At 39.9% G+C, this 15639-nt stretch overlaps 1 protein-coding gene across 2 annotated transcripts in view; it reads right to left on the reverse strand.

Annotated features, from left to right (window-relative positions):
* The window catches only part of LOC132532417 (ankyrin repeat domain-containing protein 6-like), a 216900-nt gene that overhangs the window by 34324 nt on the left and 166937 nt on the right, over positions 1 to 15639 (reverse strand). For both annotated transcript variants that reach the window (XM_060205493.1, XM_060205494.1), the window contains exons 2-3: positions 14430 to 14685; positions 4483 to 4581 (exon numbers count right to left, since the gene is read on the reverse strand). In XM_060205493.1, coding sequence (XP_060061476.1) covers positions 4483 to 4581; positions 14430 to 14549 — 219 coding nt within the window. In that variant the 5' untranslated portion in view covers positions 14550 to 14685. The remainder of the gene's footprint in view (positions 1 to 4482; positions 4582 to 14429; positions 14686 to 15639) is intronic.

Consider the following 15639-nt stretch of genomic DNA (forward strand, 5'->3'; position numbering starts at 1 on the left):
AAGAAGCTAACTTTGGCATAACCTTTTCTCTGTGATCTATACCAAGCATACAGATCTGAAAATTTCAAAAACTGTGGGGAAAAATATATCACTCTTGGCAGCTGAGTGTTAGCACACCTGGTTGAGTGCACATGTTACACTCCACAAGGACCTGGGTTCAAACCACCTATTCCTATTTGCAGGAGGGAAGCTTTGCAAGTGGTAAAGAGGTGCTGCTGTTATCTCTTTCTCTCTATTTCCCCTTCCCTCTCAATTCTATGTCTCTTCAATAAATAAATAAAATTTTAAAGACAACAGCAATAAAAACATATCACTCTTGACAGTATTTACCTATTACTCAGTCAGTGATTTTTCTGTTGATTCCTTTACTGTGTTTCATGTGCCACAGTATCTAATGCTTTCAATTTATTTTTAAAGAATCAAGGTCTAGCACAGGTCAGTCCCTCACATAGGATAACCAGCTAGTTAAAGGTTGGGTCAGAATTCAAATTGTCAAGGTTCTTTGCACTCAGTTCCAAGCTCTCTTCACCCTGAAAACTCAGTTAACCTCAGCTAGGTTTTGTAAATAAATAAACAAACAAAACAAGACAAATAAAAAAAAACAAAACTCTGTGGGCTTGGGGTTTTCTTTAAAGCATCATCAAGCTAAGTGCCTTACAATGCTATGGCCAAGGCTTGTTTCTTGAATGATTAACTACAAAGAGGCAGATGGCAAAGTGGTGCAGCTAGAGTCACAGAGTCAGCAACCTTAAGTTTGGCACTTTGATATGGAACATGCTGACCTGTTTGCATCCGTGCCAGCTCTCAATTTTTCTAAGATAGCAGTGTTGCTCACTTTGGGATGGCAAGGGGTTTGGCACCTCTGAGGTCTAAATCTTTATTTTGGAAAACTTATAAGTTTTTCTACTACTTGGTGAAAACGAGTGAGGATAGTGCAGGCAGATCCCATAGCTAAGCTCGTGGAAGAAACCTTGGTCATGCAAGGATGGAGCATGCCCTTCTTCTGATGACAAAGAAAGGCATGTTGGAATAAGCTCAAGGCAGGGCAGGTTAGCCAAGCAAGTTGCTGACCTCTTGTCCTCTCTCTGGTCTTCTGGGATTCTTCCTAGCTTTTCTTCTCTGGTTTTTCTGATTTTTTTCATCCTTGGTGCCTTTTACTGTGGCCACAGGCTCCTGGACTATTTCTGAACTGGGGGCCATGTGACTGCTCATTGACCAATCAGAGATGGCATTAAAGCTTCAATGAGCATTGATGGGGTTGGCAGGAAGCAGGAGGGAATTTTCTCCTGGGGTAGCATATTCTAAAGAACTGGTCTCCATGGGTTGAAATTCAGAATAATCCCACTCCAGGCCACTGGAGGTCATTCTTCAACTAATTCTCAGTCTTTAACATGACATATTGTACAGTTTCTGTGGAATATGAAGTTAGGGTTAAATTCTTCATAGCATTAACATTATTTCTATCCATTAACCAAGACAGGTAATTTCTGAAATGACTTTTTCCAATCATCTCCCAGTTTCTTTAGAGAACACTTAGAAAGAGTCATCTTGAATTCTTATATAAATTTAAAGGTTGGCCATCATCAGGAATGGTAAATGTATATAAGATATAAACTATATCCAGCAAATCCATTATGTCAGAGCTAGTCTATTCCACATTCTCCATTCCCACCTTGCCTTTACACCTGTTTTGTTGTTGGGTTTTTGTTCTGCTGTGAGAACTCTGGGAGAAATAACATAAATACTCTTTAAGGCAAGGAAAAGATGCAAGAAAATAATTCCAATGAAGAAAAGGTATGCTTTTGCCTAAAATAAATGTGGCATTCCTTGTTTTGATATGGCTCCATTTAGCTAAGAACTCCTGCCTATTTTATTTCCCATCATTTCTGCCATACGCAGCAGCAGTAGTTCTAAGAACTTAGCATTTAAAGAAATAATGCAGTCAGGAATTTTTTATGGCCACAGTACAGAGAAGGTTAAAAAAAAAAAAAGTAGTGTGACCCATGGTAGAAATCAATAGCTTAAAGCTAAATCAGTATCTTTTGAAAATAGTATCTTATAAGACCCGAATAGAAATTTACAGAATGACACTGGAAAGCCCTCTACCTATGTATAAAACAGTGACATGTTTATTTCTTTACAACTGATATCTTTCTCACATATGCATTTGCTTACCTTTAGGATGTTAGACAGAGACCCAAAGAAAACTAGAAGCATGTTGTTTACCCATACCTAAGCATACATGAAGGTCTGATATTCAGTTATTATTGAGTACTTATTAAAGGTGACTCTGGAAGAGGTTATGCTAAGTATGAATTCTCTAGACCCTGTGTCCCTAAGAACACAAGTTCTTATTTTTTTAGGTTCCCATTATGCAAATTAGAGTTAGTATTAGAAACACTTTCTGAAAATAACTTATAATCTCACCATCATGAGATCTTTTCCTAGCAGCTCACTGGAAGAAAACTGACAGAATCTTGTCTTCTATATTCCTTTTTTTTTTTTTTTTGTCTCTATTGCTGGGGCTTGGTGCCAGCACTATGAATCCACTGCTCTTGGAGGCTATTTTTCCCATTTTGTTGCCCTTGCTATTGTTGCCATTGCTATTGTTGTTGTTGGATAGGACAGAGAGAAATAGAGAAAGAGGAGGGGAAGACAGAGAGGGGGAGAGAAAGATAGAAATCTGCAGACCTGCCTCACCGTTTGTGAAGCAACCCCCCTGCAGGTGGGGAGCCCAGGCATTGAACTGGGATCCTTATGCTGATCCTGGCTATTTGTACCACATGCGTTTAACCTGCTGTGCTACCACCCGGCCCCCTATATTCCTTTTTAAAGAATTCCCAGGCAGGGGAACATAATAGTTATACAAACAGGTCTCTACACCACCATAGCCAGAACTGAGCAGTTAAAAAAAAAAGAACAAACAAGGGGTCCAGGTAGTAGCACACCTGCTTCATGTACATGTTGTCATATGCAAAGACCAGGGTTCAAGCCCCCATCCTATCCTGAAGGAAGAAAGCTTCACGAGTGGTGAAGCTGTGTTGCAGATAGATCTCTCTTTCCCTCCTTCTTGATTTCTTAGTCTCTATCCAATAATCAATCAGTAAATAAAGTATTTAAAAAAATTTCTAAACAAACAAACAAAAAATCCTCATTGGGAGTTGGGCGGTAGTGCAGCAGGTTAAGCGCACATGGCACAAAGTGCAAGGACCGGTGTAAGGATCCCGGTTCGAGCCCCCAGCTCCCCACTTGCAGGGTAGTCACTTTGCAAGTGGTGAAGCAGGTCTGCAGGTGTCTATCTTTCTCTCCCCCTCTCAGTCTTCCCCTCCTCTCTCCATTTCTCTCTGTCCTGTCCAACAACAATGATATCAACAACAACAACAACAACAACAACAAAAACAAGGGCAATAAAAGGGAAAATAAATAATATAAAATTAAAAAAATAATCCTCACTCTCCAAAGATGTATACAGCAATCCTAGGACACTACATGTCCCCACCCCAGTCATTAGTGATTAGTTCAGGAATGTAACTGACCCAAAGGAACCAATTGGAATCCTCTCTAGTTATTTTGAATGAAGCGACTCAGAGGTAGAGTTGCAATAATTGTATAGTATGGGAGCAAATTCTTTCTGGAGATCTTATTTCTAAAATTCCATGTTATCAGTCTCCTCTCCCTCCCTTTCTTTTCTTTCTTTAGATAAAGAGAGAAATTGAGGGGGCCAGGCAGTAGCACACCGGATTAAGTGCACACAGCATGAAGTGCAAGGTTGGATGTGTGTGTGTGTGAATTCACCAGCCAGCAGTGAAGCAGTGCTGCAGGTGTCTCTCCCTCTCTATCTCCCCTTCTCTCTAAATTTCTCTCTGTCCTATCCAATAAAATAGGAAAAACGGCCTCCAGGAGCAGTGGATTTGTAGTGCTGGCACCAAGCCCCAGCTATAACCCTGGAGGTGAGAGAGATAAGAGAGAGAAACTGAGAGGGAAAGGGCAGATAGAAAGGGAAACGGGAGATAGAGGAGGGAAAGAGAACTTGTGAAGCTTCCCCCGCTGCTTCTTGGGGGTTTGAACCCAGGTCCTTGTGCAAGGTAATGTGTGTGTTCTACCCGGTGCACGAAGACCCAGTTCCTCCAACAGGCTTTGCTCTGTGTGTGTGTGTGTGTGTGTGTGTGTGTGTGTGTTTCATAATTAAATTGGACATGGGCAACATGTTCTTCAAGGCTCTGCACTTGAATGAGACATGAAATAACCTATGATGGAAAAGTCACACACCCAAATTCTGACTTGCTACTGAGGATGGGCCCTAGAACAGGTATTCAGAAGAAATTCTTCCCATCATGAGGACCAAGAGAAAGCAAAATAGCACTGGGATAGCACTTTGCATCCTCTCACTTCCTAGCTGCTTACACTTTGTGTTGTGGGTTTTCTATTCAGACAAGCTTCCCTGCCAAACTATCTCTGAGGAGAATGGTGGTTTCTACTCACATCATCTTGGATGTCAAGGTCACAGCCAGCCTTCAGCAAGATCTGAACCACAGAAAGATGGCCCTTGTTGGCAGCAAGATGCAGGGGAGTCCGGCCATGCTGTTGATGCAAAACAAATGCTGATTTCAGAACAAGACATCAAAATCTCACTTCCTCCAGAGCCAGCTTCACACAGTGACACTCTACCTTTGGCAGGACAGTCTTAGGGATTTAATTTATTTATATTTTATTTATTATTTACTGGATACAGACAGAGAAATTGAGAAGGGAGAGAGAGATAGAGACACTGGCAGCACTCATGAAGTTTCCTCCCTGCAGGTGGGGAACTGGGACTTGAACCTGGGTCCTCCTTGCTCACTATAACATGTGTGCTCTACCAAGTGCACCACCACCTGGCCCCTTAGAGATTTTTTATAGAGACAGAGAGAAATTGAGAGGAAAGGTGGGGGAGGGTGAGAAAGGGTATAAGAGCAGCATTCTGCAGCAAACTGGATTTGTAGGTTGGAGGATGGATTTATAGTTTAGGGATAGCACTCCTTTACCATTTGTGAAGCTTCTTCCCTGCAGGTGGGAATTAAGGTCTTGAACCTGGGTCTTTGTGGATGGTAATGTGTGCTTTCTATTATGTGTGCCACAGCCTGGCCCACCTAGTATTACAGATTTTTTAAAATTGCATTTATTTAATTTTGCTTTTGGATAAAGACAGGGAGGCAGAGAGACAGAGTGAAAGAGAGCACAGCACCAAAGAGCCCTTCAACATGGTGGGGCATAAAGCAAAGCAGCACACAGCCAAGTGAACTTTTCACAGGCTCAATTTGTTCATTATATTTTGTTTGCTTTATTTTTTGGTGAGAGAAAAAGACCAGCACACTGCTCACCTTTGGCTTATGGTGGTGTTGGGGATTGAACCTGGGGCCTCAGAGACTCAGGCATGAAAGTTTAATAACCATTGTGTTATTTACATAATCATTGTGTTATTTCCTCATCTGCCCCCCCTCATTTATTTTTTAATGAGAAAGGTGGAAAAAGAGGCAAAGGAAAAGTAGAACATCGCTTTGGTACATGTGATACTGGGGAGTCTAACTTGGGACCTCTTTCTTGAGGTTTAATCCCTAGGTTTAATAAGCCAAAGCTGAGTAGTGTTCTGGTAAATAAAGTAAAATAAAAATAGTAATAAATTTCATTTTCAAATGATTTCAGGCATTCAAAAATATAAATATTAATTTTAAAAGATTTATTTAGCTAAACTATATAGTGATTTTTTTGGTCTCATTCTAACTGAGACCTCCCCTCCCTCCATTTTCAATGCAGTTCGAGCACATTATTTCCTTTCTCCCACCAGTGGGCATCAGGTTTTCTGAAGTGACTTGAACAACATGGTTGTGTGCATATCCTCTTGTGTACCTCCTCTCTCTGTGGTGTCCACGGACAACTGTTTCCTTCGGTTGCTCTGAGTATATGGGTTCATAAAGAGTGACACTGAAGGTGACACCCAGAACAATGATTACCAGTGGATATTAGCTTCCACGCAGAGCACTGACTGTGCCAAACCCCAGATCATCAAGGCTTTCTCCCTCAAGTTCAGGGGGATTTTGTTTTTCTAACACTTTCATTTAACTGTAGCTCCTATCCACCCTGAAACATACCCCTGAGAATAAAAGTCTCACATGGCCTTAAGTTGTGTTTGACATCTAGTAAAACTTCCCAAAGACCTTAACGGCTATCCTAGGAGGATAAACTCATTTATGGGCTCCATGGAGAACCAGTTTGTCATGGGTCACCAGCCATGATGAAAAACAAGAGATAGTAGATAATAAAGCATCCTAATTTTCATCCTTAAAATGCAAGCAAGGCACCTAAATTGTTCTGGAGATAAAGAGGTCAGAGCTCACTTTAAAATTAGAATTCTTAATTAAGGAAAAATTACTCCCAAGAAAGCAGCTATAAAAAGACACTGTCTCAGATGCAATGGTGTGACCTTCCTCGGCTGACAGACTACTTAACCTTGATTCTTTATGGGAAATGTCCATAGTTGATGGGATGGAGCAAATAATTGGTCACCACTTATCATACCTAATCTTGGGCTCCATTTACTCTTACTCTGCATTTGTGTCAAGGACATTGGTTAATTAACCTTCACAAAGTTTCTAACGCATTTTGGGCTGGCATAATAGCTTACTTGGAAAACACAAGTAGAAATAAAAAATTTTTAAAAATTAAAAAAAAATAGCTTACTTGGGTAGCGCACAACTTTGCCAAATGTGTGACCCAGATTCATATCTAGCCACCACTGCATTGAAGGAAGTTTTTGTACTATGGTTTCTTTCTTCCACTCTATAACTCTCTTTACCAAAATCAATCAAACAAACAAACAAAAAACAAAGAAAAAAAAAAAAAAGCTTTAAATCATTCTGAAGCACAGGGAAGACCATCACGTTTATCAGTAAAAAGGTGTATGTGTGTGGTGAAGAAGGCTGACAAGGTGGCCCTACGTTTTTGCTATTACTATGTTTTATGACACATTGGGGGGAAACCCAGGGCATCATGTATGTACAATACGAAAGGTGAGCAGCCTCACTGGGCCAAATTTTTTCATTCTTTACAAAGAGAAGAGAGATACCATAGCACTGTTCCACCATCCATACAATTCCCTTAGTGCCACCCATGGTGTTCCCATGTGCTAGGGCTTGACCCCCAGGTCTTGTGTATGGTAGAATGTGAACTATACTGGATGAGCTATCTGCCAGCCCACAGGTTGTTTTGAGTGCCACTCTGAGCACTGCTGTGCCCTCTATTTTATTTTTGTCATTTCTGTGGCTTCACTGCTCCAGACTAACTTTTCTTTTTCTTTTCTTTTCTTTTTAAAATTTCTTTATTGGAGAATTAATGTTTTACAGTCAACAGTAAATACAATAGTTTGCACATGCATAACATCTCTCAGTTTTCCATATAATAATACAACCTCCACTAGGTCCTCTGTCATCCTTCTTGGACCTATATTCTCCCTCTGCAACTCCAGAGTCTTTTAAAAAAAATTTCTTTATTGGGAAATTAGTGCTTTACATTCGACAGTAAATATAATAGTTTGCACATGTGTAACATTTCTCAGTTTTCCATATAACAATACAATCCCCACTAGGTCCCCTGTCATCCTTCTTGGATCTGTATTTTCCCCCCACCCCCACCCTAGAGTCTTTTACTTTGGTGCAATACGCCAATTTCAGTTCAGGTTTGACTTGTGTATTCTCTTCTGATCTTGTTTTTCAACTTTTGCCTGAGAGTGAAATCATCCCATATTCATCCTTCTGTTTCTGATTTATTTCACTTAACATGAATTTTCCAAGGTCTATCCAAGATCGGCTGAAAATGGTGAAGTCACTATTTTTTATAGTTGAGTAGTATTCCATTGTGTATATATACCACAACTTGCTCAACCACTCATCTGTTGTTGGACACCTGGGTTGCTTCCAGGTTTTGGCTATTACAAATTGTACTGCCAAGAACATATGTATACACAGATATTTTTGGATGGGTGTGTTGGGTTCCTTAGGATATATCCCAAGGAGAGGAATTGCAGGATCATAGGGTAGGTTCATTTCTAGCCTTCTGAGAGTTCTCCAGACTATTCTCCACAGAGGTTGGACCAATTTACATTCCCACCAGCAGTGCAAGAGGGTTCCTTTGACCCCACAACCTCTCTAGCATTTGCTGCTGCTACCTTTTCTGATGTATGACATTCTCACTGGAGTTAAGTGGTATCTCATTGTTGTCTTTATTTGCATTTCTCTGACAACCAGAGACTTGTAGCATTTTTTCATGTGTTTCTTGGCCTTTTGGATCTCTTCTGTGGTGAATATTCTGTCCATGTCCTCTCCCCATTTTTGGATGGGGCCATTTGTTGTCTTGTTGTTGAGTCTGGCAAGCTCTTTATATATGTTGGTTATTAAACTCTTGTCTGATGAATGGCATGTAAAGATCTTCTCCCATTCTGTGAGGGGTCTCTTGGTTTGGGTAGTGGTTTCTTTTGCTGTGCAGAGGCTGTTTAATTTGATGTAGCCCCGTAGGTTTATACTTGCCTTAGTCTTCTTTGTAATTGGACTCATTTCATTGAAGATGTCTTTAAAATTTATGCAGAAAATAGTTCTATCAATATTTTCCTCTAAGTATCTGATAGTTTCTGGTCTAACATCCAATTCCTTGATCCACTTGGTATTTACTTTCTTCCTTGGTTCAGTTTCATTCTTCTGCATGTTTCAAACCATTTTTTTCCAACACCATTTGTTGAAGAGATTCACCTTCCCCCTTTTAATAGTCTGAGCACCTTTGTCAAAGATTAGATGTCCATAGGCTTACATCTGGGCTCTCAGTTCTATTCCACAGGTCAGTGTGTCTATTCATGACCCAGTACCAAGCAGTTTTGATTACAATGGCCCTATAATATAATTTGAGATCTGGAAGTGTGATGCCTCCAGTTCTGTTCTTTCTTCTTAAGATTACTTTGGCAATTATAGGTCTTTACTGGTTCCAGATAAACATTTGTAGCATTTGTTCTATTCTCCTAAAAAATGTGGTTGGGATCTTGATGTGAATAGTATTACATTTGTATATGGCTCTGGGTAGTATATTCATTTTGGTGATGCTAATTTTTCCAACCCATGAACATGGAATATCTTTCCACTTCTTTGTACCTTTTTTCAATTTCCTTGAGTAGTGAGTCATAATTTTCAGTATGCAAATCTTTCACTTCTTTGGTTAAGTTTATTCCTAGATATTTTATTGTGTTTGTTGCTATAATAAAAGGAATTGATTTCTGGATTTCATCTTCTTCTAACTTAGTGTTTGCATAGAGGAATGTCACTGACTTTTGACTGTTAATTTTGTAGCCTGACACCTTATTGTATTGCCTGATGATTTCCAAAAGCTTCCTGCTGGATTCTTTAGGTTTTTCTATGTATACTTCATGTCATCCGCAAATAGGGAGAGAGTGACTTCTTCTCTTCCAATCTGTATCCCTTTAATTCCTTGCTCCTACCTGATTGCTATGGCAAGAACTTCCAACACTATGTTGAATAGTAATGGTGATAGTAGGCAACCCTGTCTAATACCTAATCTGAGGGGAAATGCTTCCAGTTATTCACCACTGCATATGATGTTGGCTGTAGGTTTGCTATATACAGACTCCACCATCTTTACGAATTTTCCATCTATTCCCATTTTTTGTAGTGTTTTGATCATAAAGGGATATTGTATTTTGTCAAAGGCTTTCTCTACATCTATTGATATGACCATGTGGTTTTGGGCTTGCTTTTATTGATGTGGTGGATCACACTGATTGATTTACGTATATTAAACCAACCTTGCATCCCTGGGATAAACCCCACTTGGTCATGATGAACAATTTTTTTTAAATTTAATGCTGTATCTGGTTGGCTAGAATTTTGTTAAGTATTTTAGCACTTATGTTCATCAGAGATATTGGTCTGTAGTTTTCTTTTTTGGTTATGTCCCTGTCTGCTTTTGGTATCAGAGCGATGTTGGCTTCATAGAAGCTGGCAGGGAGTATTCCAGTGTCTTCAATCTTCTGGAAGACTTTTAAAAGTAGCAGTATTAGTTCTTCCTTGAAGGTTTTGTAGAATTCATTTGTAAATCCATCTGGTCCAGGACTTTTATTTTTTTATTTTTGATAACTGTTTCAGTTTCTTTTATTTATTTTTAATTAATTTATTTTTATTTGAGAAAGGATAAACTGACAAATCCATAGGGTAGGAGGGGTACAACTCCACACAATTCCCACCACCCAATCTCCATATCCCACCTCCTCCCCTGATAGATTTCCCATTCTCTATCCCTCTGGGAGCATGGACCCAGGGTTGTTGTGGGTAACTGTTTCAATTTCATTAACTGTGATGGGCCTGTTCATATTTTCTAGTTCCTCTTTATTTAATTGTGGAAGTTTGTAGGTATTTAGGAACTCATCCATTTCTTCCAGGTTGTCTAGCTTGGTGGCATATAGTTGTTCATAGAAGTCTCACATGATATGTTGAATTTCTGTGGTGTCTGTTGTGATATCTCCTCTTTCGTTTACAATCTGATTTATTTGGGTCTTCTCCCTTTTTTGTTTTGTGAGTCTGGCTAAAGGTCTGTCAATTTTGTTCATTGTTTCGAAGAACCAACATTTACTTTCGTTGATCTTTTGTATGGTTTTATTATTTTCATTGTTACTTATTTATGGCCTAACTTTAGTTATTTCTGTCCTTCTGGTTGCTTTAGGGTTCCTTTGTTGTTCTTCTTCTTCTAGGTCTTTTTAAAGTGTGCAATCAAATAGTTTATTTGTGCTTTTTCTTGTTTCTTTCTTTTTTTTTTTTTTACTTTTTAAAAAAATTTATTTATTTTCCCTTTTGTTGCCCTTGTTGTTTAACATTGTTGTGGTTATTAATGTCGTTGTTGTTGGATAGGACAGAGAGAAATGGAGACAAAAGGGTAAGACAGAGAGGAGGAGAGAAGGATAGACACCTGCAAACCTGTTTCACTGCTTGTGAAGTGACTCCCCTGCATATGGGGAGCTGGGGCCTCAAACCGGGATCCTTACTCAGGTCCTTGCACTTTGTGCCATGTGTGCTTAACCCGCTGCGCCACTACCCGACTCCCTTTTTCTTGTTTCTTAATGTATGCTTTTATGATCCACTTGGAATTTACTTTTGTATTTGGTGAAATACAGTGATTCAGTTTCATTCTTCTGCATGTTTCCACCCATTGTTTCCAACACCATTTGTTGAAGAGACTCTGCTTTCCCCATATAATAGTCTGGGCCCCTTTGTCAAAGATTAGATGTCCATACGTGTGGGGCCTCATTTCTGGGCTCTCAATTCTATTCCACTGGTCAGTGTGTCTGTTCATGTTCCAGTACCAAGCAGTTTTGATGACAATGGCCCTATAATACAGTTTGAGATCTGGCAGTGTGATGCCTCCGGTTCTGTTCTTTTTTCTCAAGATCGTTTTGGCAATTCTAGGTCTTTTCTGGTTCCAGATAAACATTTGTAGCATTTTTTCTATTCTCCTAAAAAATGTGCTTGGGATCTTGATGGGGATAGCATTAAATTTGTAGATGGCTCTGGGTAATATATTCATTTTGATGATGTTAATTCTTCCAACCCATGAACATGGAATATCTTTCCACTTCTTTGTGTCTTTTTCAATTTCTTTGAGTAGTGACTCATAATTTTCAGTATACAAGTCTTTCACTTCTTTGGTTAGGTTTATTCCTAGATATTTTATAGTTTTTGTTGCTATAGAAAAAGGAACTGATTTCTGGGTTTCAATTTCTTCTAACTTAGTGTTTGCATAGAGGAATGCCACTGACTTTTGAATGTTAATTTTATAGCCTGACACATTACTGTATTGCCTGATGATTTCCAAAAGCTTCTTGCTGGATTCCTTAGGTTTTTCCATGTATACTATCATGTCATCTGCAAATAAGGAGAGTTTGACTTCTTCTCTTCCAATCTGTATGCCTTTAATTCCTTGCTCCTGCCTGATTGCTATGGCAAGAACTTCCAACACTATGTTGAATAGTAATGGTGATAGTGGGCAGCCCTGTCTAGTACCTGATCTGAGGGGAAATGCTTCCAGTTTTTCACCATTGAGTATGATGTTGGCTGTAGGTTTGCTATATATAGACTCCACTATCTTCAGGAATTTTCCATCTATTCCCATTTTTTGTAGTGTTTTGATCATAAAGGGATATTGTATTTTGTCAAAGGCTTTCTCTACATCTATTGATATGACCATGTGGTTTTGGGCTTGCTTTTATTGATGTGGTGGATCACACTGATTGATTTACGTATATTAAACCAACCTTGCATCCCTGGGATAAACCCCACTTGGTCATGATGAACAATTTTTTTTTAATTTAATGCTGTATCTGGTTGGCTAGAATTTTGTTAAGTATTTTAGCACTTATGTTCATCAGAGATATTGGTCTGTAGTTTTCTTTTTTGGTTATGTCCCTGTCTGCTTTTGGTATCAGAGCGATGTTGGCTTCATAGAAGCTGGCAGGGAGTATTCCAGTGTCTTCAATCTTCTGGAAGACTTTTAAAAGTAGCAGTATTAGTTCTTCCTTGAAGGTTTTGTAGAATTCATTTGTAAATCCATCTGGTCCAGGACTTTTATTTTTTTATTTTTGATAACTGTTTCAGTTTCTTTTATTTATTTTTAATTAATTTATTTTTATTTGAGAAAGGATAAACTGACAAATCCATAGGGTAGGAGGGGTACAACTCCACACAATTCCCACCACCCAATCTCCATATCCCACCTCCTCCCCTGATAGATTTCCCATTCTCTATCCCTCTGGGAGCATGGACCCAGGGTTGTTGTGGGTAACTGTTTCAATTTCATTAACTGTGATGGGCCTGTTCATATTTTCTAGTTCCTCTTTATTTAATTGTGGAAGTTTGTAGGTATTTAGGAACTCATCCATTTCTTCCAGGTTGTCTAGCTTGGTGGCATATAGTTGTTCATAGAAGTCTCACATGATATGTTGAATTTCTGTGGTGTCTGTTGTGATATCTCCTCTTTCGTTTACAATCTGATTTATTTGGGTCTTCTCCCTTTTTTGTTTTGTGAGTCTGGCTAAAGGTCTGTCAATTTTGTTCATTGTTTCGAAGAACCAACATTTACTTTCGTTGATCTTTTGTATGGTTTTATTATTTTCATTGTTACTTATTTATGGCCTAACTTTAGTTATTTCTGTCCTTCTGGTTGCTTTAGGGTTCCTTTGTTGTTCTTCTTCTTCTAGGTCTTTTTAAAGTGTGCAATCAAATAGTTTATTTGTGCTTTTTCTTGTTTCTTTCTTTTTTTTTTTTTTACTTTTTAAAAAAATTTATTTATTTTCCCTTTTGTTGCCCTTGTTGTTTAACATTGTTGTGGTTATTAATGTCGTTGTTGTTGGATAGGACAGAGAGAAATGGAGACAAAAGGGTAAGACAGAGAGGAGGAGAGAAGGATAGACACCTGCAAACCTGTTTCACTGCTTGTGAAGTGACTCCCCTGCATATGGGGAGCTGGGGCCTCAAACCGGGATCCTTACTCAGGTCCTTGCACTTTGTGCCATGTGTGCTTAACCCGCTGCGCCACTACCCGACTCCCTTTTTCTTGTTTCTTAATGTATGCTTTTATGGCTATGAACTTTAATCTCAGTACTGCCTTAGCTGTGTCCCACATATTTTGATAGCTTGTGTCTTCATTTTCATTGAACTCTTGAGACATTTTTCTTTCTTTCTTCTCTCTTTGACCCAGTAGTTATTAAGTAGTGTACTGTTCACATAGGCTCCTATGCTGAATATGGACCCCAGATCACATTAAATCAATGGGGTTTGCACTCAACAATATTTATACACTTTTCCCATATTTGGAAGCTACTCTCTTCCCTGATCTTGTTTCCTTGTCCTTTTTCTAGCCATGATATCATCTTCCCAGACAATAACTTGGATCCACCTGCATATCAGATTTCAGGCTCAGAGAGAGAGAGAGAAAGAGAGATACCTGCAGCGCTGCTTCACTACTCCTGAAGCAAGTGGGAAGTGGGTCCTTGTGCATGGTAATGTGTGTGCTCAACCAGATGCACAATCATCCAGCCTCAAGAAAGCTTTTTAAATTTTTAAAATTTATTTAAAAAAGGAGACATTAACAAAACCATAGGATGGGGGGGGGGGGTAAAACTCCACACAATTCCAACCACCAGATCTCTGTACCCATCCCCTCCCCTGATAGCTTTTTTAAAATTCTTTTCTCCAAGCTCCCATCACTGAGGAGGAGATAGTGGCAGCAATGAAGCCAGTTCTTTGGAAGTTCTGACTCAAAAGACCCTAGTTTGAGGGAAAGTGATTAGAAGTGGGTTCCTTCCACTCTGCCCCCATTGGCTAACACATGTTTTTTTCCCTAGTTACCTTGGTAACTGCTACTTTGGCACCCTTGTTGATGAGCTGAACCACATTCTCTGCTTGGCCTTTGTATGCAGCTATGAGCAGGCGTTCTGACAGTGCAGCGACCACATCCTGCTGGCTCATGAATTAGGAGAGGAAGGCGGTTTCCAGGGAAAGCAGGAGACAAGTTCCTTCAGCCGCTGGCCTGGATCAGCAGTCCCAGGTGAAGGATGTTCTCAACCATTGGAAAAGGCCTGTGTGACTAGGCCATTTTCACCACCTGGAGTGGGGGTGTGGGAAGAGGAACAAAGCAAAGCATCAGGGACCATGAGACACAAGGGGCAGGTCATACCTCCCCCTCCTGTTTCAGGACTTTCTCGTGGTTGCTTATTGCAGCGGGCGGGGGCGGGGGGGGGGGGGAGTTGAACTTACGAAGCCCCTGGTCTTCTTGTAAGCAAAGACTGCAGTGTGCCAGCCTCTCCCCTCAGAGACAGTCTCCAGGAGGGTTTGTTTGCTTTTTCTGTCCCAGCAGCAGGGTTCTGGTGTGGTCCCATATGCATCATCTAATTTCCAGTGCCAGTCCCTCTGATTCCCCTAACAGGTTAGATGTCCCTGGGATATACCCCTTGGAGATTCTAAAGAGTGGATCTTCTGGGAGCCAGGTGGTGGCTCATCTGGTCTCAAGCTCCTGCTCCCCACCTGCAGTGGGACTCTTTATGAGCAGGTCTGCAGGTGTCTATCTTTCTCTCTCCCTATTTCTCCCTCCCCTCTCAATTTCTCTCTGTCCTATCAAATAAAATAGAATAATAACAACAACAAATAACTTCCAGGAGTGGTGGACTCATAGTGCCAGCACTGAGCCCCAGTGATAACCCTGGTGGAAAAAAAAAAAGGCAAAAACCACCACCAGCAAAAACCCACTTCAGAGGGAAAGCTTTTTGAGTGGTGAAACAGTGTCCCTTTCCCTCCCTCTTTTTCTGTTTACCCCTTTCTTTTCAGTTTCTCTATATATCTATCCAATAAATAAAATGTATAATAAAAGTGTATCCTTTCATTAAGACTTCCTCTCAGCACCTCTTGTCATTTTTTTTAAACCACAGTACTGCTCAGTTCTGGTTTAAAGTGGTGCTAGGGGTTGAACCCGTGAACCTGGAGCATCAAGTCTGAATAAGTTTTCTTTTTTTTTATAAGCATTATGCTATCTCCCCAGCCCTCCTTGGCCTGCTATTCTCCT

Source organism: Erinaceus europaeus, chromosome 13, assembly GCF_950295315.1.
Source record: "Erinaceus europaeus chromosome 13, mEriEur2.1, whole genome shotgun sequence".
Classification (NCBI taxonomy): Eukaryota; Metazoa; Chordata; class Mammalia; order Eulipotyphla; family Erinaceidae; genus Erinaceus; species Erinaceus europaeus.